Source organism: Ornithorhynchus anatinus, chromosome 16, assembly GCF_004115215.2.
Source record: "Ornithorhynchus anatinus isolate Pmale09 chromosome 16, mOrnAna1.pri.v4, whole genome shotgun sequence".
Taxonomy (NCBI): domain Eukaryota; kingdom Metazoa; phylum Chordata; class Mammalia; order Monotremata; family Ornithorhynchidae; genus Ornithorhynchus; species Ornithorhynchus anatinus.
This window is the reverse complement of record NC_041743.1, coordinates 32,944,395-32,968,789: the sequence shown is the minus strand read 5'-3', so window position 1 is coordinate 32,968,789 and position 24,395 is coordinate 32,944,395. Positions and strand designations below refer to the sequence as shown.

Sequence of the window (24,395 nt, the reverse complement as noted above, 5' to 3'; positions counted from 1 at the left end):
GTGGCTTTGGGCAAGTCACTTCACTTCTCTGTGCCTCAGTTACCTCATCTGAAAAATGGAGATTAAGAGTGTGAGCCCCACATAGAACAATCTGATTACTTTGTATTTACCCCAGCTTAGAACAGTGCTTGGCAATAGTAAGTAAACACTGATGCCATCATTATTATTATTATTATTATGATGCAGGGCCTAGTGGAAAGAGAACAGGCCTGGGAGTCAGGAGATGAAGTCTAGTCCCAGGTCTGCAACTGGCCACTGTGTGACCTTGGACAAGTCATTCATCCTCTTTGCGTTTCAGTTTACTTATCTGCAAATTGGGGAAAAGATAGTTTGTATGCACCTTGTGGAACAGAAGCTGTGTCTGATCTAATCCTGTTTTTATCCCAGTCCTTACTCCATAGTAAGCACTTAATAAAATGCAGAGTTTTATTTGAGCCATCGCCATTTGGCCTGTACATCACATTTAACTGATCAAGCCTTACTTTTAGGCAAGAGGTTAGGATGATCAATTAAGATGCAAGGACTCTGTTGTATGCAACTATCTTTTGCTGCTTAATGAAAAGGGAGGGAAGACCACATGCAATAGGTCCATCAGCAAAATTAGTTTAAAACTAGCTGCTTGAAAAACTCCAGGAAGATGTTGATTGGCTTTAATTTGATGCTTAATTTCTCTGCACTGCAAACCACACTCTTTGGAGGGAGGGAAAGATCCCAGGGTGTAAATAAGTAGGTCTCTGTTGGCTCTGTTTAGAAGCTCAAAAAATTAGCTGACTGTGGATTGTTGGTAGCATGCCGTCTTCTCTCTGCACACTAACCTGTCTAAGCAATTGCTTCCAAATGCTCAGAATTGGAGAGATTAGTTAAAAAAAGAAATATTGAGCTATCTAGTCCAAGCCCCTAGAGGCATTTCCTTGAGGACCCCTGAGCCACTCAAACTGTAATTGTTCTGGGGGATTTGTCTTCCTCCGCTTCCCTGTACTAATATTAGAATTTACTGAGTGTCTACTTGGAGTAGTGTTTGGTCTCAGATGCTTAGGAAGAATGGAATAAAGAATGACTATGTTCTCTGCCCACAAGAGCTTTACACTCTAAAGGGGATATAGACCTAAGAAAATGATGATATTTGTTAAATGCTTACTAAGTGTCAAGCACTGTTCTAAGCACTGGGAGTACATGCAACTAGAGGAGTCAAAATTTATAATTGAATGTACAGTACAGTTGAATCAACATATTTACCAAAGAGCTGAGGCTCAAGGGTGGGCCTGGTTGATGTTGCTATCTAGAATGATTTCTGGAAACTCAGCTAGGATGGCCAGTGCTTTTGCTAGACCCAGTGCTCTTGATTTTTCTAAGGACTTTTAAGGGTTGAGATTAATTACCCGTGGAAGATCAGGAGGCTAGATTCTGTGGCAAGAGGAAACCTTTCCATTCAGATTGAGAAAGCAGCAGAGCAGAATTGGGGGAACATTTGCCTTTCCCAGCCCCAGTGTGCCAATAGAGATGTCTACACGAGCATTTAAAATGGCAAACAGCTGTTTTATTTTGTAACCAGGAGGAAATACATGTTTGAGTTCCTGCAACAAAGCAGCTATTAGTTTTGTGCTGGTTTGGATAGCCTCAAAATCTATTTGTGCAACATTTTCCCCAGTTGACACCTCTGAGCTTTCCGACAGCACGAAAGGATGAAGACAACTTTCAAAACATTTTCATGGTAAAGAATCTACTGGTGGTCAGATTGTCTTTCAGTTGGATTTATTTCGCAAATCCTCTCATCATGGGCTTGCCTGGTGTGATTTTTTTTTGTTTTTGTTTTTGTTTTTTTAGTTAAAGGCTAAGATTAACTTCAGAATTTTACTAAGCTAATTGGCCAAATCTATTAATTAAGTGATCTTCCAGGCAATAAAATTCTCTCTGCTATCCCACCCAACCATTACTAAACCATAATTACCTCTTGTTTCTTTTGCTTTCATCTTCTCAACTTCTGCAAAGTATCCTTTCAGTAGTTCCTTCCATGTCCTCTACTTGGCCTAATTATCCAAATTTCTTTACATTCATTGTGCTGCCCTTCTGATTCATTTCTGTTATGTTTACGCTTGGTTTCCCATGCTATCTTTGCATTTCTTTCAGACAAATGGTATGGATGTTTTCTTATCACATTGTGGCATTATAAATGTTACTAATAGCATTTATGAAATTTTCACAGTGGGCAAGACTTCAAACATGACAGGATCTGTCTTTATTGAAGTCAAAGCAGCTAAATTTGCAAATATGTATGTTCAGTTTTCTCATTTTTTGGCTCTTTTTGCTCTGTGGCAGTCAAGTAGTTAGGCTATTTGTGATGCTAAAATATTTTCCTCCTTGTTTTCTTTTAACAAGGCAGGGTCTATAACTCAGTTTTCCTCCCTTCCATTTGATTTCCTGCTTCCCCATTTCATTTCCATCTAGGCTGCCGACCAACCAAGGAATACATCCACTGTGTAATCATCACATAGTCAGGAGTGTAAGGAGAGCTTATTGTTCCTGCGGGGTGGAAATGGTAGTGAGATAGCATCGAAGATGTGTTCTCGCGCACCTTCTCGTGCCTGCTAATGACCCCACTGCCACTGAGCTCCTCATCCTTCTACTTTAACCTGGGTTTAAACTGGGATAGCCCAGAATTGGAAGGCAGGATGAGGCAATGAAGCCGAGGAGTAAGCATCTTTAAAAGCCAAGACATTTGAAGGTACTTGGTTATATTTTAAAGAGCAGTGAAAAGGGGCATGTCCCAGGGGAACCAGAACAAACCTGGGAGTCAGTTCTAATAGTGGCTCGGCCACTTGTCTTCTGGGTGACCTTGGGCAAGCCATTATAACTTCTCTGTGCCTCAGTTCCCTTGTATGTAAAATGGGGATTCAATGCATTTTCCTACATAGTAAGCCCCATGTAGGACCTGGTTATTTTAAATAATAATGTTGGTATTTGTTAAGCCCTTACTATGTGCAGAGCACTGTTTTAAGCACTGGGGTAGATACAGGGTAATCAGGTTGTCCCACATGAGGCTCACAGCCTTAATCCCCATTTTACAGATGAGGTCACTGAGGCAAAGAGAAGTTAAGTGACTTGCCCACAGTCACACAGCTGCCAAGTGGCAGAGGCGGGATTCGAACCCATGACCTCTGACTCCCAAGCCCATGCTCTTTCCACTGAGCCATGCTAGTGCTTAGTACAGTACTTGAAACATAGTCAGCAATTAACAAATACCACAGTTATTAATTAGTCCTTCAAGTGTGATCTGGAATTGACATGTTATTAATATGAGAAATTCTGGGCTTGTTGCGATCAGTGGTATTGATTGAGCTCCAAGCATTTAAAGTGTTATACTAAGCACTTTGGAGCATACCATGGACATAAGTCACCTATTCCCAGTCCTCATAGAATTCACCATCGAATGCAGTGCTTTGTAGATAGAACACGGGCCTAGGGGTCAGAAGGAACTGGGTTCCAGTTCTGGCTCTGCCACTTGTTGGCTGTGTGACCTTGGGCAAATCACTTTACTTCTCTGTGCCTGTTATCTCATCTGTAAAAAGGGGACTAAGACTGTGAGCCCCATGTGGGACCCGTCCTCTGACTCCCAAGCCTATGCTCTTTCCACTAAGCCGTGCTGCTTCTCAAGTATAAGTACAAAGGGACTGATGGGGGATGAAGACATGATAGAATTTATAAAGAGTACTGTCCCCAAGATGTAATACATTGCAAAAATAAAGAAAAATAGATTACAAATGGAATTGAATTTTATCAAGTGAATGAGTTCCTAATTAATCCTCTCATTATAAAAATGCACTTCTCAAAAAAGTAGCTAAAGGGATAGATCTTTGGAAACAGGAGAGTCGGTCTAATAAAGTACAACTGATGAGAAATTTGCATTTTGCATAAAAAATCAGTTATGAGACACAAGTTGACTTCTGAGTTAAACACATATCTAAGGACAGCTGGCAGAACATGAGATTTAAGGTTGGGGGGGCCAGATATTCTTATTGAAGTGTTCTAGGCTCTCAGAAGACAGGGTTTGTATCTTTTATGCCTCTGTACTCCTCCAAGCACTTAGTTCTGTCCTCTGCACACAATAGGTGCTGCATGCGATCAATAAAGGCCATTGATTGAAAGACATGCATCGCAATAGCCACCCTTACCATTTTATGTATGTATCGATTGAATATTTTGTATAGTCACATTCATTTTTCCTTTTAGTTGCTATCCCCTCTAGATGTGGGCAGGGAATGTGTTTACCAACTCCGTTCTCTGAAGTACTTAGTATGGTGCTCTGCACCCAGGTCCTCTGACTCCCAGGACCATACTCTTTCCATTCGGCCACAATTGCTTCTCAAAGTACAAATTAAAAAATAAAAGCACATCTAAGCAGAAAAAAACATCTTCAACAACCATCTTGAAACCAATAGCTTTTCAATCGTTATAGCACAGTCTGCCGGGTACTGGGTCTTCAAGGAGAGTTTTCACTCCACCACGTAGGAAGTTGGGTTTTCTTCTCCAACCTCTGGAATACGACACCAGAATGAACAGTAACTAGAGTTTATTGAGGATGAGGAAATGTAAGCACTATATTGCAAGTTATTTTGAGTTCATCAAAAGTTACACAGATCTTGACATCCCAGAGGCAAAACAAAACAAAAACACCTCTGGTGTTCACAGAAAGAGCAACAAATTTTTTGTGATGTTTTCTGTTAGTTTCTCCACCCCCCCCCCCCCCCCCCAAATACTAAGCTATTTCTCAGTCGGCTGCTTCTGTTCTTTGCCTTTCAAGTCGCTTCAGGTGTGAATACAGTTGGCTCAGGAACATGGGTCTGGGCATAGGAGAAGTGACTGACTCCTCACATATTTCTCCTGGCTCTTGTCATTCAACAAGTAACCTAATGGTGTCATCTAGAAGGAAATGGTTAACAAGAGGCTTCCTTCCTCTTCCCCCTCTATATGTAAGGTCTGTGTGAATCCTACTCATTTCAGGTCATCTCGCTAGCAAAGGATTCTCCTGTCAGAGTAAAGCTCAGCTTGTGGAATGTCAGGTGGCAGAAAGCTTGGTACCAGATTACTTCTGTGGAGGCAGGAACACTATGTGTATACAACTGCTATAGGATTAAGGACTCTGCTGATTTGCTGTGTACTGATCAGTGAGCCTCTGTCACAGGAGCCTTTGATGATTGTGGAATCCTCATTAAGCCCAGAATCAAAATTGGATTTTCTGTGCCTGAGGCTTGCAGAAAGGGCCATTGAGTTTTCCCCCGAGGTGATAGGAGAGTACAACTGTCTCCACTTATTAGCTTCTTATGCAATAAATACCGCAGAAGACTTTACACGCCTTAGTGGCTAAAAATTTAACAGAACATCTGTTAATGGGCCAGTACATTTCAAGCTCCTTTAGGACAGAGATCACATCTGCTAATTCTTTTGCACCTTCCCAACCACTTAGTACAATGCTCTGCACAAAGCAAGTGCTCAATGAATGTTGTTGATTTATTGAATGAGTTAATAAAGAAAAACAAACTAGTGAAGAGGATGTTTCCTGGGAAGTGCTTTCCCATTTATGTTGATTCCTCAGTGTTGCCTATCCCTGTTTAGGCTATAAACTCCTACAAAGCAGGGAATGCATTTTGTGTAAGTTTCAATGTGTATGGTGCCACAATAAATGTTCTTCTGATTCTGGGGGAACTTGATGGTCAAAGCCTTAGTGTAGAGATCTGAGTATAATGGCCAATAGCAGGGGAAGTGACTTCTTATCGAGAGATCTGCACAACTTTTCCTGTGCCCCTACCTTTGATTGAATAAAGATAAATTTCAGATCTAGAGCCTAATATGCAATTGAGTCCTCTTCAGTTCCCTCTCCCAAGCCAGCTGCCTCATCTTCCTCTTTGCCCCAGGGCAAACCCTTCCTTCCACCCTCACCTTCTTTTTATCAATCAATCAATAGCTTAATGTGTACAGAGCCCTATACTAATCACTTGGGAGAGTAAAATATAATTAAATAGAAGCAGTATGGCCTAGTGGGAAGAGCATGAGCCTGGGAATCAGAGGACCAGGTTCTAATCCTGGCACCGCCACTTACCTTCTGTGTAACCTTGGGCAAGTCACTTTAACTTCTCTGGACCTCAGTTCCCTTATCTGCACAAATGGGGATTCAATACCTGTTCTCCTTTCTATTTAAACTATAAGCCCCTTATGGGACCTCCTTATCTTGTAACTACCCCAGTGCTTAGTAGAGTGCTTGGCTCATAGCAAGCACTTTAATGAATACCACAGTTATTAGAGTTGGTAGATGCGTTCCCTTATCTGTAATTTATTTTAATGTCTGGCTCCCTGACTAGATTGCAAGCTCCTTTAGGAAAGGATTTGTGTCTACCAAGTCTATCATACTCTCCAAGGTGTTTAATACAGTGCTTTGCAGAGAGTAAGTGCTGAATAAATACTATTGATTGTGGCCCTCTATTCTCTGTCCTTCTCCTGAGTCTTTTTTTAAAGCCTTGCCTGAACTCAGGAAACAGCCCACCACCTTATGTCTGATCTACTATATCCTCCCCTCCCCTCCCCTCCCCTCCCCTCCCCTCCCCTCCCCTCCCCTCCCCCCTCCCCCTCCCCTCCCCTCCCCTCCCCTCCCCTCCCCTCCCCTCCCCTCCCCTCCCCTCCCCTCCCCTCCCCTCCCCTCCCCTCCCCTCCCTCCCCTCCCCTCCCCTCCCCTCCCTCCTCCCCTCCCCTCCCTTCCCTTCCCTTCCCTTCCCTTCCCTTCCCTTCCCTTCCCTTCCCTTCCCTTCCCTTCCCTTCCCTTCCCTTCCCTTCCCTTCCCTTCCCTTCCCTTCCCTTCCCTTCCCTTCCCTTCCCTTCCCTTCCCTTCCCTTCCCTTCCCTTCCCTTCCCTTCCCTTCCCTTCCCTTCCCTTTCCTTTCCTTTCCCTTCCTTTCCTCAAGACTCATTTCCAGAAGGGTTACCATGTTTTCTCAGCATCCTGTAGCAAATCAATAGAGCGATATGAGCTCCATTGCCTCTGGGAAGCAGTGAAATGGATGGGGAGGGAAGAAGAATCATGTTTTCAAAATTTTGTACTATTCTGTTGTATTATACTTTCCCAAGCACTTAGTACAGTACTCTGCACTGAAATACTATTGTTTGGAACCAGTGGAGAAAATAGAGCATGACCACACCTGCCCATAGTAAATGCCACAAAATCTCCCTTGCCATCCATCTGTCCTCTCAGTTTATTGGGAAATGGGTGTTTCTGAGACAAAGCAAGTCAAGGAATGAGTTAATCTCCTCAGAGTTCTTTCCAGGAGTCAGAGGCCAGTGTGCTAGTAAACTCCATAACCTCTAGTCATTCTCATCAGTAGGGCAGAACAGAAATGGAGTGGGAAAAATTATTTCTGTATGTCACTGCCAAGATGACAGTCCTTCCCAGTGACAGATTTTCCTTTTCATTAAATCTTTTGCTGTTGAACCTGGACATCATCTCTCTCAAGGGTCAAATGCCAGAATTCCCAAGAGATATCTTTGAAGAGGGCACAGTCAAGGACAAAGGAACTGCCATACTCCACCTGTCCAGTTTTCCAGGCATCCAGACCCGAGTGGATAGAAACCACCGCTGTCCCTCAAATGGGAGAAGCTGTTCAATAATGAGCAAAGCAAACCGCCCGAGGTTAAACAAACTTTCCTTCAGAGAAAGTTGACAGCTGGTGTTTAAGTAGCCTCTTTAGACAAGAAAGATACTAAGTTTTGCCTTTCCTTTCCATTTCTTTTAGGGTTGGGTTTTCGTGGGAATTGGTATTTTGTAGGTGGGGATAATAATGATGGTATTTGTTAAGTGCTTACTATGTGCCAAGCATTGTATTTGGATTTAATGGTTTTGTGCAGGGCAGCGACTGTGCTCCTTGGGCCTGATCTTGTCAGCAGTAGGAAAGTAGGGTTTGGGAGTATCCAGCTTGGGGATTCCGGAGACAGGGCAATTATTTTCCACAGGGTTAGCTTGGGGTAACTCCTGTACTCTTAATGACACATGGAGGCCATTCCTGGATACCTGCACACTCACTGCTAAGTTTTTGACCACAGTAGCCCAATTCTCTGGGCTCTGTGGAGGTAGTGGTGTGGAGGGAGGGGAAATACAGTGGAAGGGGAGAGGCTGGTACAGTTGGGCTTCCTGTACCCTCTACAATCAGTGTGGCCTAGTCAGAAGAGCACAGGCTGGAGTATGGGACTGACACAAGGCCATCGTGTGACCTTGGGCAAGTCACTTAACTTCTCTGTGCCTCAGTTTCTTTATCTGTAAAATGGGGATTCAATTATCTGTTATCCCTCCCACTTAGTCTGTGAGACCTATGTGGGACAGGGACTGTTTCCGATTTGATAATCTTATAATAATAATAATAATAATGATGATGGTATTTGTTAAGTGCTTACTATGTGCCAAGCAGTGTTCTAAGTGCTGGAGTAGATACAAGGTAATCAGGTTCTCCCATGTGGGGCTTACAGTCTTAATCCCCATTTTACAGATGAGAGAACTGAGGTACAGAGAAGTTAAGTGACTTTCCCAAGATCACACAGCAGATAAGTGGCTGAGCTGGGATTAGAACCCATGACCTCTGACTCCCAAGCCCTTGCTCTTTCCACTAAACCACAATTTCTATCCCAGCATTTGACCCATAGTGAGCACTTAACAAATATCCCAATTATTATTACTAGTCATTGCCAGTACCATGAGAATTCCAAATCCTTTCCATTAATATCATTGGTGTCTGTGTAAGGCCCTAGAATCAGCTTGAGCTTCCTGTATTTCAGCCATTTGGTCAACTCAACCTTCCTGACTTGATGGGCTGAAAGCGCATAGGAATGAGTGGAATGGATCATAAAGCAGAAATGTTTGGCTGTCAGGGTAATTAATGCAAAAGGTTAATGACCCTGGATATGAATTCTCCATTCATGGAAAGTGTTGATAAAGAGACCAGCCAACCATCTGTTTTGGACAGTGCGGACAAAGGGAGCTAAATTAGATGATCTTTCCAGAAACTTCTCTGCTCCAGGATTTGCTATTCCTTGGCAGTGCATGGTTTCCCCTTCTTAATACTGTTGTTCTCTCAGGGTGATGTTTCTCGCTGATTTGCTTTTCTCTCTCTTTCTCCTTTCTCCAGGTCGGTCACGGGGTTAGACAAGGATCCTGACTTGGTGCACATGGAGGCCCGGACAGCTGATGGATGTGAGTGATTGGGGTGCAGATGGATGACAAACTATGGCCTTGAGGGAGGGCCAGGGAAGGCTGTCCTCTTGGACAACTTGTTACTTTTTCCTACATACGTTTTAAATGATTAGTGAGATAGGTGTAAATCAGCTCTAACCTCTTGGGAAGAAAGGAATGAGGAGGAGGATCCACTTCCTGAGAAATGATTTTACTGAGATAGTCCCGAATGAAACAAAACCTCTAGGAAGATTGGACCTATTTTTAAAAAGTCCATTGTTTTGGTAACATTTCAGGCTCATTCCATAATTCCATTGCCATTTGAAGTGTAATAATGTTAGATACATTTCACAGTGAGTGTGATACACATTAGTGAGCTCTGATTCTGCATTAATTTGGTCCTTCTCCTACAAAGAAATTATGGTTTGTTGATGCAGCGAGGATTGGGCTGGACTTAAATTGTGTCCAAGTCTCACCATTTAGACGTCTGTTGTGGAAAAAAAAAAGCAGTATCAATGAAACACTCATAGTAAAATGCTTTTATTCAAATGCATAAGGAGTTTGGGGAAAAGATTTATACTTGACTATGGGAACAGTCACACCCAAAAAGTTAGCTTCCGCAATTTTTTAATTGAAATTTTTGAGTACTCCATTAGCCTTTTGGGAAGATTGGAAGGAAGAAAAGGGAGATTACTCGATGAAGAGCCAGTATTGTTGTTGGAAGAAAGGAAAGGTGAGGCAGGGGTAGGTAGTAGGCAGGCTAGATGTTCACCCCGCCCTCAGCCCCACAGGATTTACAAACATATCTATAATTTATTTATCTATTTATATTAATGTCTGTCTCCATCTCTAGACTGTAAACTCCTTGTGGGCAGGGAACATGTCTACCACCTCGCATTGTGGTGATATTAAAAAAATAATTGTGGTATTTAAGGGCTTACTATGTGCCAGGAACTGTACTAAATGTTGGGATAGATACAAGCAAATTTGGTTGGACATAGTCCCTGTCCCACATGGGGCTCACAGTCTTAATCCACATTTTATAGATGAAGTAACTGAAGCACAGAGAAGTTAAGTGACTCACCCAAGATCACACAGCAGAAATGTGTCAGAACAGGGCAAATTTCAGCAAGTTGTATTCAGTTGGGCTTAAATACAGATCTGACAGATCTGGGTTGAGATACATGGTCACTGAGACAGGCTGAGGTAATAATGGGACATTTTGAGATTGGTGGCCAGTCCTCAGAGATAGGAGCCCAGCTGATAAAAGAGATGGCTCACTGGACAAGAGCGCAAGCCTGGATTCTCCACGAGGTGAGGTTACTAGAGACTGTGTGGCTTACTCTCTGAGTCTGTTTCCTGAGGTTGCCTTTATGGGCAACTGCTGTTTTTTTGGTGGTGATGGGAAAAATACATTTTCCTTCATTTTTATTCCTTTAAGCAAGAAGGAAATCAGTGCAGCTCTTCACCTCACTACCCTCTTCACCTCAGCAAAATAATCTTGGAATTTTTTTTTTCCCCAAAACACACAAGTGGCTTGACTCCCTTCTTTTGTCCTATCTTGACCTGAGTTCTGCAGTAAGCCTGGTTTTACTTCCCTCAGCATGCTTCACACTTTTCAGATGACCCACATCTTTGGCTTCCTCCTCTCTTGACAATGGAATCGGCTGGCAGATATCCATGAATTGCCCTTTCTCAGCTCCTCCCGTCTCCCACTCCACAGCTCATCTTATATCTTCAAATTTCAGGGAATGCTAAGCTTCCAGCTGTCTGTTCCTTTCCTGTATGGGGAGGCGAGGGCAGAGTACATTTCACCCATATCTTGACTCCAAGTTGGGTCAAGGATAGGCCTGAAACTGGGTCCATAATGGAGGTGATAGCAGAACTGTCTTCAGGTGAAAATGCAATGCAACAATGGTAGAGAGTTTCTATCCTTGTGGGACCATGTTTTTCTTTTGGAATATGACAGTTGGTGGTGATTGGATGGGAACTAGGCCATAGAATTCTTGACTTCACCACAAAGACAGATTATTAAATGGTTTGTTCAAAGCTCCTCCTCCCAACAATAAGGTGAAGAGAAATGGAAAATTGGGAAAAATATATTCCTCCTATTCCTCTGCCTCTCTAACTCTTTCTGTTCCTCTTTCCCCAACTCTTCCCCTTTCCTTCCTCACGAGGAGTTTAAAAGTGCCCTGAAAATGACATTTATCTAAATGTGAGACAAAGCATTAAATGGAAATGTCATTGTTTCTATTTAATTGTATCAACAATCATATTTTGATTTTAGGATTCCAGATCTGATTTCTGTCTCAGGGAAAGTCATCTTTTTTTCATTTCGAAAATGAACAAAACTTCTACAGACTTCTTCATTACCTATCCCCAAATCACAGATCTGGGTTAAGCTCAATTCGTAAATCTTCAGTCCCATGTGGATACAGTCATTGATTTTAGTTATGGATAAACTCATGAATATGGGTCCATAAGTTATTAATGGTGGGAAAGTTGGAGAGATAGATGAAATAGGACTGTTGGATAGTGCATCTCTGAATGTTAAGATGGATATCTGGGAAGGCAACCTTCAAACCGCTGTTCAGGCCATCCTGTTACCACTGTCGGAGAAAATGCCAAGCTGGGCAGACCATTGGTCCGATTGTAGTCTTTGCCTCTTTCCAGGATGGAACATGACCTTTTGAAAAGGTTGTGACTGACTGTTTTTCTCTTGCAACTTCTGAGCTGAGACTGGCCAGGTTGTTTAGGTGGTCGAGGCAGCTGCTGGCAATTTCACTGAGAAAGTTGGGTTCTTGCAAAAGTTCTTATAGTTTCATGATAGGTTGGATTTTTACTTAAACTGACTTGTGTGGTTGGTGTGTGTGTGTGTGTGTAATTTAAGGTGGCTTTTTTTGAGCAACTACTACTGGATTGGGTCCAAAGGGACCAAACCCCATAAGACCCCAAAAAGGCTAAATGTTTAGTGGGGCAATAAGGAGTGGGAAGAGTCTCAGTTTAGAAAACATTTGGCAGCTCAGGTTTGAGACTCAGGGATAGAGGGACTTTTTTGTTTCATGAGAATTTAGAAATTCACAATTTTGAGAACAGTCAAGCTGAGAGAAAGCTGGGAGTGAGACAATACGTGAAGGCCCGAGGTGATGGAGGTGACTGGCTCACAGCATTTATGAAGCCTTCAGAGTCCCGCCACTACCCCCAAAGTCCTATTCCCAGTTCAGCTGTTCTGATCTTTGGAACCCCCAGAATTCTCCTGCCACCATGGGTGAACTATGTTCCCCCAATTTTGTAGGGACTAATGTAGGGAATGAGAGTGAAAAGATTCTCAAAATGTATAAAAGCTACAAGAAATGCCCTTATACTTCCAATGACTCAATAGATGTCTGATCTTTGGACCAGAAAAGGAGTTTACCTTCTGTTCACTCTTCCCTTGTGGTGAAGCCCAATCAAGAATTTCCCCACCTGCCTGTGTGTGGGCACCAGAACATTCATTCATTATCCTCCTCTGGGGCTTGGCACATTTTAGCCCAACAAAAGGCAGCAATTCTCTTCATTTGTATCTTGTGTTTCGGCTCATCATTTGAATTCTAAATTCCTAGTAAATTGGGTTTTTCACTCCTGCTGGGCAGTGGGGAGCAAGGAGGAAGCCAAAAAGCAGAAAGGCACTGGTGCCATCTCACATCTGGAGTTGGCCATGACTTAGGGAAAATTTGGTTTTGTTTGGGCTCTGAATAGCTACAATTAGATTGGAAAAATAAATGCCCAAATGAGAAATCCAAACGTTAGAGAGCAGAATAAAATGGCCCTTTCTATGACTGACAAGCCAGAGTCTATCAGGATTGCTGGCTTGCTGGCATAAGGCACTTTTAGAGGCTCATGACAGGTGGAGAGCTCATTGTCATGTCAACTCTGTAAATTGATTTGCAATGGTTTTTCCTATTTTGTGGTTTTCTTGGGAGCAAATTATCTAGTCTCTTGGGGTCTGAAAATATGCAGTGTCTGTTTATGTGTGAGGCAGGCAGGAATCAGCATTCTGCAAAATAACGCTGGTGTCCTGAGCCCATTTTGCCCTTTTCATTGGTGGAGGAGTGGGACAGAATGCCCAGCAGCTATTGTGAATCAACCCCACCTACCCATTATAGGCTAAACCTGGTGTTTTAACATCACCACATTTGTGGAAAACAGCATGGGTGTGTTGAGGAGGGGGAGAGAGAGTTGGAGTTTTGCTATTGCCCACCTGTCTGGTTCTTTTGTTTGTCCTGTTGGTCCTTCAGCTCAATTCAAGCTAAATGGTCTTATTTGTGTAACTTAGTTTTAAGTGCATCCATCTCCTCTCTCCTTTTTTCCTCCCTCGGTTGGGTTCTGATGAGAGAAGTGAGGCTCTCTGGGAGACGTTAATCTAGCTTCCCTCTGGGGAGCAGGATTATTGCTCAAAGGCTTAGTGCCTTAGGTAAGAGTGGTTGCCTATTGAATGTATCTTTTCTCTCAGTAAGATCAAAACTCAGCTCAAAGATGTTCATGATGTCTGGCCTAGTCGGGCAGCCAGGATAATCAGTGATTTTGCCTGTATCCTTAACTCCATTCCATTCATCCTATCCCTGGCAAGCCCTTTTTTACCATGTGTAATTGCCTTTACAGGGATTGAATGAAACTTGTAAAAGCATCTGGTAGTGAAGGTTATAAACAACTTTGTGTTAGAGATACATCAACATCATCCCGACTGCCTTTTCTGAGAATTGTTTCCCTTCCCCTTTGAAAGTGAGCTCCATGTGGGACAGGGACTGTGTCCAACCTGTCTTGTATCTATCCTAGTGCTTAGTACAGAACCTGGCACATAGTAAGCGCTTAACAAATCTCATTATCATCATTATCTGGAACTGAGTTGACCTAGAGCACCACTGAGATCCCAAAAGGATTGTTTAAATATCCTGAGCCCCAGAGTAGGAGGTGACAGTCCCTTGAAAGTTTCCATTCCTGAATGGCACAGTCCTCATGGAGGCACAAATATAAGCACTGGCCCCTCTGCCAACAAACTGTCAGGGTCTGAGTCTGAACAGTCTCTCCTAATTCTACAGTTGCATGTGTAAATTAACTTCATTTGGACCAGTCCCTCTCCTCAGTGTTGAATTTTTTGGGGGGTGAAATGATTACCAGTTTCAGTTTTATGCCAAACTCTACTGATTTGAATCTCAGCATTTTCTTTTGACTTTCCTCCCTCTTACCTGCCCCCCCACCAAACCTCCCTTCCCTCCCCCACCCTGACCTCTCCTCACAACCCACTTTGACTACAGGAAAGCAAACCTGGAACGCTGTTTTTCTGGGAGATTGAGAACTAGTTCCAGGAACAGCGACAAATTTGATCTAGAGAGTTTTCTCACGTGGGGTCTTGAATGCTAGAAACCCTAGACGTTACGATGGCGGCTTTGCAGCTCTCCATATAAATGTGCTTTGTTGAACAGCCTTGGAGAGGCATTTAGAGTTTGTGATGTGACCCAAGAGCTAAGCTGAAAGCATTTACTATGTGATTGCTTATTCCCTTCATTCCTCGCTCTCTCTTCGCCTCTGTTTCCCTGGTACTCATTCTCACTCTTTCTTTTCCTCCCACCTCTGGACAAGGTTAGTGAGGCGGTAAATCTGAGCTTCAGGTGAGAGAACTGCCAGGGGAAAAGAGAAATGCTTTTTGTGTTCAGGAAGGCTCAGGAGAGCATCTGTCATTACCTGACTTGTTTTGTTGTTGCCACGAATCTGGACAGTTCAAACTTTCTTGCTAAGGTCTACTAGTCAAATGCCGCTATTGCAGAAAACAGTGTAGGTATGCTTAGGAGCATCATGCTCAACAATTTAGCAATGGATGGCGAGTTGTCCATAAGGCCACGTGGCTTCCAACCGGAATGAATGATGGAAAACATAAATTTTCACTGATTCTGGAATCCAGAAAATGTCCCCAGTGCTTTAGAAGGAGATGATTATATGTTTGTACGGTGCGCTTGGTGAATGTGGATGATTCTATTTGGGCAATCAGATATTGAAGGGTGAGACCAAAATGCAGGGCTTTAATTTGCCATATCTTGGGTAGTTATCAGAATCCCCTCTGGAAATCTTCACTGAATCCCTGTAGATTGTATAAAGAATGCAGAAAGAGTGTGCCCAATCTCTATTCTCAAGGAGTTTATCAATGAATCATATTTATTGAGCACTTCTATATGCAGAGCACTGAACTAAGCACTTAGGAGAGTTCAGTATAACAGTATTGGTAGACATGTTCCCTACCCACAGCTATCCAGTGCTAGGAGCAGGAGGGATATGCCCACAGTCACCATAAATTTGTGTAATGGGCTGACCACATAGGAACAGACCATCCTTACAGTAAGGCCAGGTGGGACAAGGGGTCCCTACACCTCCCAGCAAGAAGTGATTCCCATGGGCCTGGGAATTGGAAGGACCTGGGTTCTAATCCCGTCTCCACCACTAGTCTGCTGTGTGACCTTGGGGAAGTCACTTCATGTTTCTGTGCCTCAGTAATCTCAACTGTAAAATGGGGATTAAGACTGTGAGTCCCATATGGGACATGGACTGTGTCCACCTGATGAGTTTATGTGTACCTCAGTGTTTAGGAAAAAAAAAATAGCTCCATGTGGGACAGATACTAGGTCCAAACTGATTATCTTGTACCTACCCCAGCAATTAATATAGTGCTTGGCATATAGTAAGTGCTTAACAAATCCAATTATCATGATCATCTGGAACCGAGTTTGCCCAGAACATCACTGACGTTCAAAAGGACTGCCTTGGAAAAAAAAGATGGGGGAAGGTGAGAGCAATCACTCGCCTGCGACATTGGTGCCCTCTGGGACTTCCAGACTGCAGACTGCCACCCGAAGCAGAAGAACTCGGCAGACACACACTCCCTGGGAGAGGTGGGGAGGCAGTGGCAGGAAGATAGTATGGGGAGATGTACTGGAGGAAACGGAGGCTCCTTCAAGTCTCCTCCCTCCCCCACCTGCTGACGGAGGTCCTACATCGTTCGTGCATGGTCCTGATTACAGATTTAGGTTGAAGGGTTCAGGTGGTATCGTTTAAAGGTGGCCAGGGCTACCAACTCTCTGTGACCTCCTTGGGCCAGGACTATAGGGGCTGATGCTTCTCCTTTGGGTGTAACTGGTCCTTTTTGCCATTTCAGATGCTCACTATCTCACCTGCCGCATCCAAGAGTGCACGGAGACCCTCAGAAGTGGGCCATTTGCTCGCTCCATCGACGTCAGCTCTCTCGTTGTCCAAGACGAATATGTCTTCATCCAGGTTAGTCTGCGAGTTGGGTCCTGAGGAGAGACGCCTGCCTGTTTGCTAGAAATGTGGGAAGACTGCCACTGTGCAGGGAAAGAATAGTTGCAAGCCTATCTGTTCTGGACCTATAGAAGCAATATGGCCTAATGGAAAGAGTATGGGCCCGGGAGTCAGAAGACCTGGGTTCTTTTCTTGGTTCTGCCACTTGCTTGCCATATGATCAATCAGTCATATTCATTGAGCATTTGCTATGTGCAGAGAACTGTACTAAGCCCTTGGGAGAGTACAATATAACAGTGTAGCAGATGCATTCCCTGCCCTCAGTGAGCTTGAAGTCTAGAAAGGGAGACAGACATTAATATAAATAAATTAATTACAGATATATACTTACGTGCTATGGGGCTGGGTTGAGGGGGATGAATAAAAGGACTGACGGAGAAGGGAGTGGAACAAAAGGAAAAGAGGATTTAGTCAGGGAAAGCCTCTTGGAGGAGATTTGCCTTCAATTATGTTTTGAAGGTGAGGAGAGTAATTGTTTGAAGATCGTGGCTCAGTGGAAAGAGCACGGGCTTTGGAGTCAGGGCTCATGAGTTCGAATCCCAGCTCTGCCACTTGTCGGCTGTGTGACTGTGGGCAAGTCACTTAACTTCTCCGTGCCTCAGTTCCCTCATCTGTAAAATGGGGATTAAGACTGTGAGCCCCACGTGGGACAACCTGATTCCCCTATGTCTACCCCAGCGCTTAGAACAGTGCTCGGCACATAGTAAGCGCTTAACAAATACCAACATTATTATTAGGAAGAGGGAAGGTGTCCCAGGCCAGAGGCAAGACATGGGCGAAAGGTCAAGGGCGAGATAGGTACAGTAAGTATGTTTGCATTAGAGGAGCGAAGTGTGCGGTGGTGAGGTAGGAGAAGGCAAGGCAAGTGACCTTGGGCATGTCACTTTTTGGTTCCTCAGTTTTCTCACCAGATCCCCTTTCTCTTTCCCCTCTAGACCGTGGGGGTCCGTGTAGAACAGGGATTGTATCTATCAGATTGTATTGTAAATATCCCAGCACTTAATGGAAAGAGCCTTGACTTGAGAGTCAGAGGACCTGGGTTCTAATTCCAGCTCTGCCAGTTGCTTCCTATGTGACTTTTGGCCAATCACTTGACCTCTCTGGGCCTCACTTTCTTCATTTGTGAAATGGGGATTCAATACCTTTTCTCCCCACTACTTAGACTGTGAGCCCCATATGGAAAAGGGATTGTGTCAAACTGCATTAACTACCCCAGCTCTTAGTACAGGGCTTGTCATATAGGAAGTACTTAACAAATACCATAGTAATAACAGTAGTACAGTGCTTGGTACAGGGTAAGCACTTAACAAAGACTATTATTATGATTATTATTCATAATAATAATATTATTGTTATCCTCCAATGACTTTCTCAGCCCCTTTCCCATCCCCTTTCTGGTAGTCAAGAAATGGTTAACTTTCAGTCATTTTAAAAGAAAGCAGGTTCTGGAGAGATAAGTGGAACAAAGCATGCACCCATATTATCTGTACCAGGCTGTACACGGCAAATTGCTAATACCCATTATTCCCAGAGTGGTAGACTTTGTGTCTGGAGTTCAGTGACAATGTGTTCTTTGATGAGAGGGTCACCGTGACTCCCGGCTGGATGAAAGCAATCTGTCTTTCACCAGTGCCTGGAAGTTGGAGGTTGGGATCTGATTGTGAGGGGTAGAATGGATTCCCAAAGCCGAGATGTGGTTGGTGGAGGCTCAGGGTTTTAGGTCATAGGATGGTTCTGACAGCCTAGATGTGTGACATTTATCAGAGTCACACCCTGGCCTGGATCAGAGGCCACATGGGTCTCTATTCATAGAAGCAATAATATTTATCAAGCACTTATTGTATGCAAAGTAATAGCATTTGAAAGGCCCAAGTGAGAGTGCCATTTTAAAGAGAGGACAGAAAAAGGAATCTATTATCATCAGTTACACTTTATTGACATTTTAAGGGACATAGTGGTTGGGTAAAAGTTAAGGGAAAGGAGAACTGTCTAATGATCATCCATATGCAGATGATTTGGATTTATGAAGTTGGTCTTGAGTTCTCTGATTTAAAAAATATTATTTCTAGGTCTTAGGGATGCAGGTTACTGACATGATCCAAATTCACCTGTAATTTTGAGGAAGTAGAATTTGCCACTTGCCCTATGTTTGAAGGAGACTATGGACATGTTATATTTTGCTATTTATCCCAATAGTAAATGTTGGTGCTCTGACAGCATTGCCTCACAAAACGAAGCCTGAATGAAAACACAGCCTACACTCGAGGCATTTCATTTTGTATGAGGGTATAAATATGTGTTTGGAACTACTAAACCAGTAAAAATGCAAAGTGTAAATCAGGTCAGACTCTGATAAATGGAGGGAACAACTGCAAACTGAGGTAGGGAGCCTTTTGTTTGAATTGATCACAGAAAAGTCATAGTCTGGATCAGAGAATGGCAGGCTGGATTATTTGAGAGTAAATGGGACTCAATGGTGCAGCATAAAGCCTTCCAAGGGTTTTCTCACACTTGTTGGGTTCCTCTCTCCTGAGATTCCAATGATGGGGGAGCTGCTGTCATAATCAATTATGCCGCTGTCTGTGGGAAGCTGAAAGAAATTATTCAAAGCTCCAATTTAGATGTTTGGAAGGGGGAAAATGGGGGAAAGTTCCTCTCTGCTGAGCCTTTTGTTTTAAAAGAAACACAACAACCCAAAATGCCTTCCTTCATCGTAGATCAAATAGAAACGTACTGTTATGAGGAGCTATTCTGTAGAGAGAGAGAATGGCCGGCCAGGTAGTTGGTGCGTTTTACAACGTATGTGGTTGAAAACTGTATCTTCTATAGCAGAGAAATTGCTTTTAAAGTGATTAAACCGGAGAGCGGGGGATCACCGCCTCAGCAGTGATGGACTCTCTCAGGCGATGTCGCTTGCTTTGGCTACCAGGAAATATGCTAGAAAATGCACAGGAATTGTGAACTATCTGAAATTGGGGCTTCAAAGGAGACATGTGTATAAGCGAATATAGGGGCCTATAGGAAACAATAGCAAAGTGGCTGCCTGCTCTGCATTGTGAGAAACTGGGTGATACTGGAACACCCAATCTATAAAATGTTTCTGAGCATGGGGGCGGCAGGGAGGGGCTGTTTATTTTCCACCTGAACATAGGTGCATTGAAACCAGATTTGTTATGCTGTGCTGGGCATGTATGAAGGAGAGGGAGAGTCCCCTATGGTGTGGCAGGGTTTTTTTTTTCCCTTTAAGTTGTTATCTTCTGGAAATTAAGGGCCCAGAGGCACAAATTAATAGAGTCTAATTATTCAAAGTGAAACTGTTTGGCAATATTTTAAAAGAGGTTAATTTAGACTTAATGGGAGACTTTTTGAGTGTTAAATAAATACCAATTTCATCATTAGCGACACATTTATAATGCAGAAGCTTAACAGAAGTGTGAAAGTTACAACCATAATTTTAAAAAGGAACCCAATAAAGACATTTAAGCGAGAATATTTCAAAAAGGCTTTCAGATCTGCAGATGAAGGGGATTCAAAGTAGAAATATCTTTAAATAGAACTAAGTAACTTTTATAAAATATTTTAGTGTGAATATGATAATTGCCAACTAAACAATTATTGTATTTGTTAAGCACTTAACTATGTCTCAAGTGCTGTTTTAGGTTTTTCTATGTGGTATTTGTTAAACACTTATTATGTGCTAGGCACTGTTGTAAGCATCGGGGTATATTTAAGTTAAATTGGACACAAGTCTCTGACCCATATAGGGCTCACAGTGTAAGTAGGAGGGAGTAGGATTTGATCCCCATTTTACAGTCAAGGAAACTGAGCCACAGAGATTTTGTGATTTGACCAGGATCCCACAGCAAGCAATTGGCAGAACCTGGATTAGAACCCAGATCCTCTGACTCCCAGGCCCATGCTCTTTCCACTAGGCCACACTGCTTCTAAATAGAAAGGCTTGGAAGCTTGATTCTGTTCCAACTAAAGTCTCTTATGCTCACCTAATTGCTTAGTACAGTGCTCTGCATACATTAATCAGAGTACTTACATGTGCAGATCACTGTACTGAGAGTTTGGGAGAGTACAATAGCGTAAGAGGATAAGATTGTTGCCCTCTTTATCTGAGAAGCAGCAAAGTGTGGTGAACAGAGCATGGGCCTAGGAGTTCAGAAGGTCAGGGGTTCTAATCCTGACTCCACCACTTGCCTGCTGTGTGACCTTGGACAAGTCCTAGTTCCTAAGAAGTGGGGAAAAATGAACTGAATGTTTTAGTTTTAGTCCCTGAAGTTTTCAACCATTTTAGTCTCTGAAGTCCATCACCAGCTACTGCTTGGTTCTATTAAAGAAGAACCAGAGCAGAACAAACAAATCTGGGGTATTAGGTTAGAGTAGAAAACATGGACCTTAAGGCGCACTGAGTTCCAGCACACCTAGGATATGACCAGGGGACATGCCTTGAGCTGACTCTGGGGAGGAGCTGGGGACAGGAGGTGGATGCTGGAGAGGAGAGTGGGGACGAGGGGTCTTAAAGTAGGTGGGTGGAGGTGGAAAGTTGGAGGTAATTTTTTTTTGACACTTAACAATAATACTACAGAAAGAGTTAAATAGGGAGGAAGATAGGGACAGAGTGACTAGGAAAGTGCAGGGAGGAAACAGAGTGTCCTAGTGAATTGAGCACAGGCCCCGGAGTCGGCTGGACTTGATTTCTAATGCCAACTCCATCACCTGTCTGCCGTGTGACCTTGGGCAAGTGACTTTTCTGTGCCTCAGTTACCTCATCAGTAAAATGGGGATTAAGACTGTGAGCCCCATATGGGACATGGACTGAGTCCAACCTGATTAGCTTATATCTACCCCAATACTTAGAAGAGTGCCTGACACGTAGTAAATACATAACAAATACCATTTAAAAAAGGAAGGAAAAGGGAGGTTAGAGGGGGGAGAGAAGGTGGGGGAGAGGGAAAGGAAAGAGATAAAAAAGGGAGAGGGAAGGGCAGAGGAAGGTCAAATCATGAAAACCACAGGGAAAAATACATATGGAGAATTGGAGAGGGGCCACAGTAGAGCAAAGAAAATTATTAAGATACTTTCCTTGAGAAGCAGCATGGCCTAGTAGAGAGAGCATAGGCCTGGACAAGTCAATTAAATTCTCAGTTTCTTCAACCGTAAAATAAGTATTCCATGCCTATTCCCCTCCTACTTAGACTGTGAGCCCTCTGTGGGACAGACAGGAATTATGTACAACCTAATTGACTTGTGCCTACCCCAAGGCATTATACAACGCTTGGCATGTAATAAGTGCTTAACAAATACCATAATAATAATAATTATACTAATAATAATAATACTATACATAAACATGTCACTTAAAAAAAAAAAAAGCAACAGGAATTAGTTATCTTAGAGGAGACAAAACTGGAAGTGGTTTCAATAGCAGTCTTCAAACTCCCAAGTAGGATGGTGATAGTATCGTCAGTTCTTCTCCATCTCTGTTGAAGTTAAAATAAGAGGAAATGGGCTTAGAAATGGGTGAGAATGTTCTAATTATAGAGCTTTCTTAGAAGGAGGGATAGGGTAAGGTCCTTGTTGGCAGAAAACATGACTACCAAATCTCTTATATTGTACTCTCCCAAGTGCTTAGTACAGTGCCCTGCACACAGAAAGCACTCAATACCATTGATTGATTTGGTTGATTGAGAGTATCAAAGTAGATTGGATTGTGGAGGCTCCTTTCCTGGACATTTCTGCCATGATAAGCTAGACAACCATTAACCTAGGGTGGTCTCGTGCTGAGCGATGGTCCAGGTGACCTTGAAGAACTTTTCCAGTTCAAAGAGTCTATGGAAGCACCTAACTGTCCCCTCTAACTTCAGCTGGATTCTTCCATTCAGGTTTGCTCTAACCCTGTGACTCACTAAGGGCAGAACCCAGGTAATGCCCAGAAACCTTGGCAGTGGAATCAGCCACAGTCATGTATTTTCTCAGTGAATCTATCTCTGAGTTCCGAGAGCCTTAATTCCATTCCTCTCCTTGGTCAGTAGAGGGTTCTTCGGTATCTATTTCAATTCAACCTTAAATCAAAAACTTTCTGCTTCATTAACCTAAGGACAGCTTAATGGAAAACAATAAATTATAATTATTTCAATACCTTTCAGAACGAAGGCCAGGAGTTCCTTCTCCCTCTGATTCATTTAGGATATTTGCTCAGATGGTTATAGTACAGGAGAAAAAGTCCAAATCAGGCTAAGGGGCCTGGTCAATCATTGTTAGCATCTGTCTTCCTGCCTCTCTGCAGCCATTACCCTCTTGCGTCTTCTGCGGCTCTCTGTCATCCATTATTTTGTGGCTCTCTCTTTGAAACGCCCAGGATATTGGATGACATAGTGGATGAACTCCCTCATCTCTCATTCACCCAAATCAGTGATTGTCCCAGCTATGACTAACTAAACATCTCCAAGAGCCTCAGTCAGTCAATCAAATTTATTGAGTGTTGACTGTGTGTAGAGAGCTGTACTGAGCGCTTGGGAGAATCTAATATGACAATAAACAGAATCACGCCTTACCCAAATGAGTTTACAGTCTAGATGGGGAGACAGACATTAATGTAAATAAATAAACTACAGGTACCTACTGCACGGTCCTGGGAGTAAGAAATTCATGGGTTCTAATCCCAGGTCTGCCACTTGTCGGCTTTGTGACCTTTGGCAAGTCACTTCACTTCTCTGGGCCTCAGTTACGTCATCTGTAAAATGAGAAGTGAGACTGTGAGCCCCACAGGGGACAGGGACTGTGTTCAACCCGATTTACTTGTGTCCACCCCAGTGTTTCGTACAGTGCCCGGCACATAGTAAGCACTTAATAAATACCATAATCATTATTATTATTATAAGTGCTATGGGGCTGGGAGTTGGTGTGAATAAAGGGAGCAAATCAGGATGAAACACCGGATTAGGGGGGTAGGATGATAGCCTCACTGAGGAACAGTGTCCTGCTACCGTCTGTTTCAGATATTCGCAACATAGTGCTCAAGTGAAATTTGGTTGGTTGTCAAGTGATCACCAAAGCATGCAATCTCTTTGCTCTCCTAATTTCTGAATGAATTAATGAATTAAAGATGTTCTCAGATAAAAAACTCCAGGTCTTAAATTCAGTGATTTAGCCAAAGTAGTAAACCTTGGATTTGCATAAGCATCTATTTATCAATGAGTGGTATTTATGGAGTGCTAACTGGGTGCAGAGCATTATACTAAGCACTTTAGAGTTGATAGACTAATTCTCTGACCCCAAGGAGTTTACAGCCTAGAGGAGGAGTTTAAAGGTGGGTGGGCAAAACTCTTCTTCATAATCAATTTTTTAAATAATTATTTTATTTAACTGCTTGCTTTCTAAGCATTGGGGTAGATGTAAATTAAGCAGGTTGGACACAGTCTCTGCCCCATATGGGGCTCAAAGTCTCAGTTGCGGGGAGAACAGGCATTGATTCCCATTTTATAAATGAGGAAAACTGAGGCACAGAGAAGTTAAGTGACTTGCCCAAGATCATACAGCAGTCACCTGACATAGTTCAGTCTGAAGAGGCACATACACAGAGAAGCAGCATGGTTTAGTGAATAGAGCCTGGGCCTGGGAGTCAGAAGGACTTGGGTTCTAATCCCAGATCCGCTACTTGTCTGCTGTGTGACCTTGACCAAGTCACTTCACCTCTCTGGGCCTCAGTTACCTCATCTGGAAAATGGGGATAAAGACTGTGAGCCCCATGTGAGACAGAGACTGAGTCCAATCTGATTAATTTCTACCACAGTGCTTGGTACGTAGTAAGTTCTTAAGAAGTACCATTATTGTGATTA

The 24,395-nt window shown here is 43.0% G+C and overlaps 1 protein-coding gene across 1 annotated transcript in view; it reads left to right on the top strand.

Moving 5' to 3' along the window:
• Positions 1-24,395, top strand: part of SORCS3 (sortilin related VPS10 domain containing receptor 3) — a 400,591-nt gene that overhangs the window by 289,780 nt on the left and 86,416 nt on the right. The window contains exons 6-7 of the mRNA XM_029080272.1: positions 9,158-9,222; positions 16,385-16,503. Of these exons, the coding sequence (XP_028936105.1) occupies positions 9,158-9,222; positions 16,385-16,503 (184 nt within the window). The remainder of the gene's footprint in view (positions 1-9,157; positions 9,223-16,384; positions 16,504-24,395) is intronic.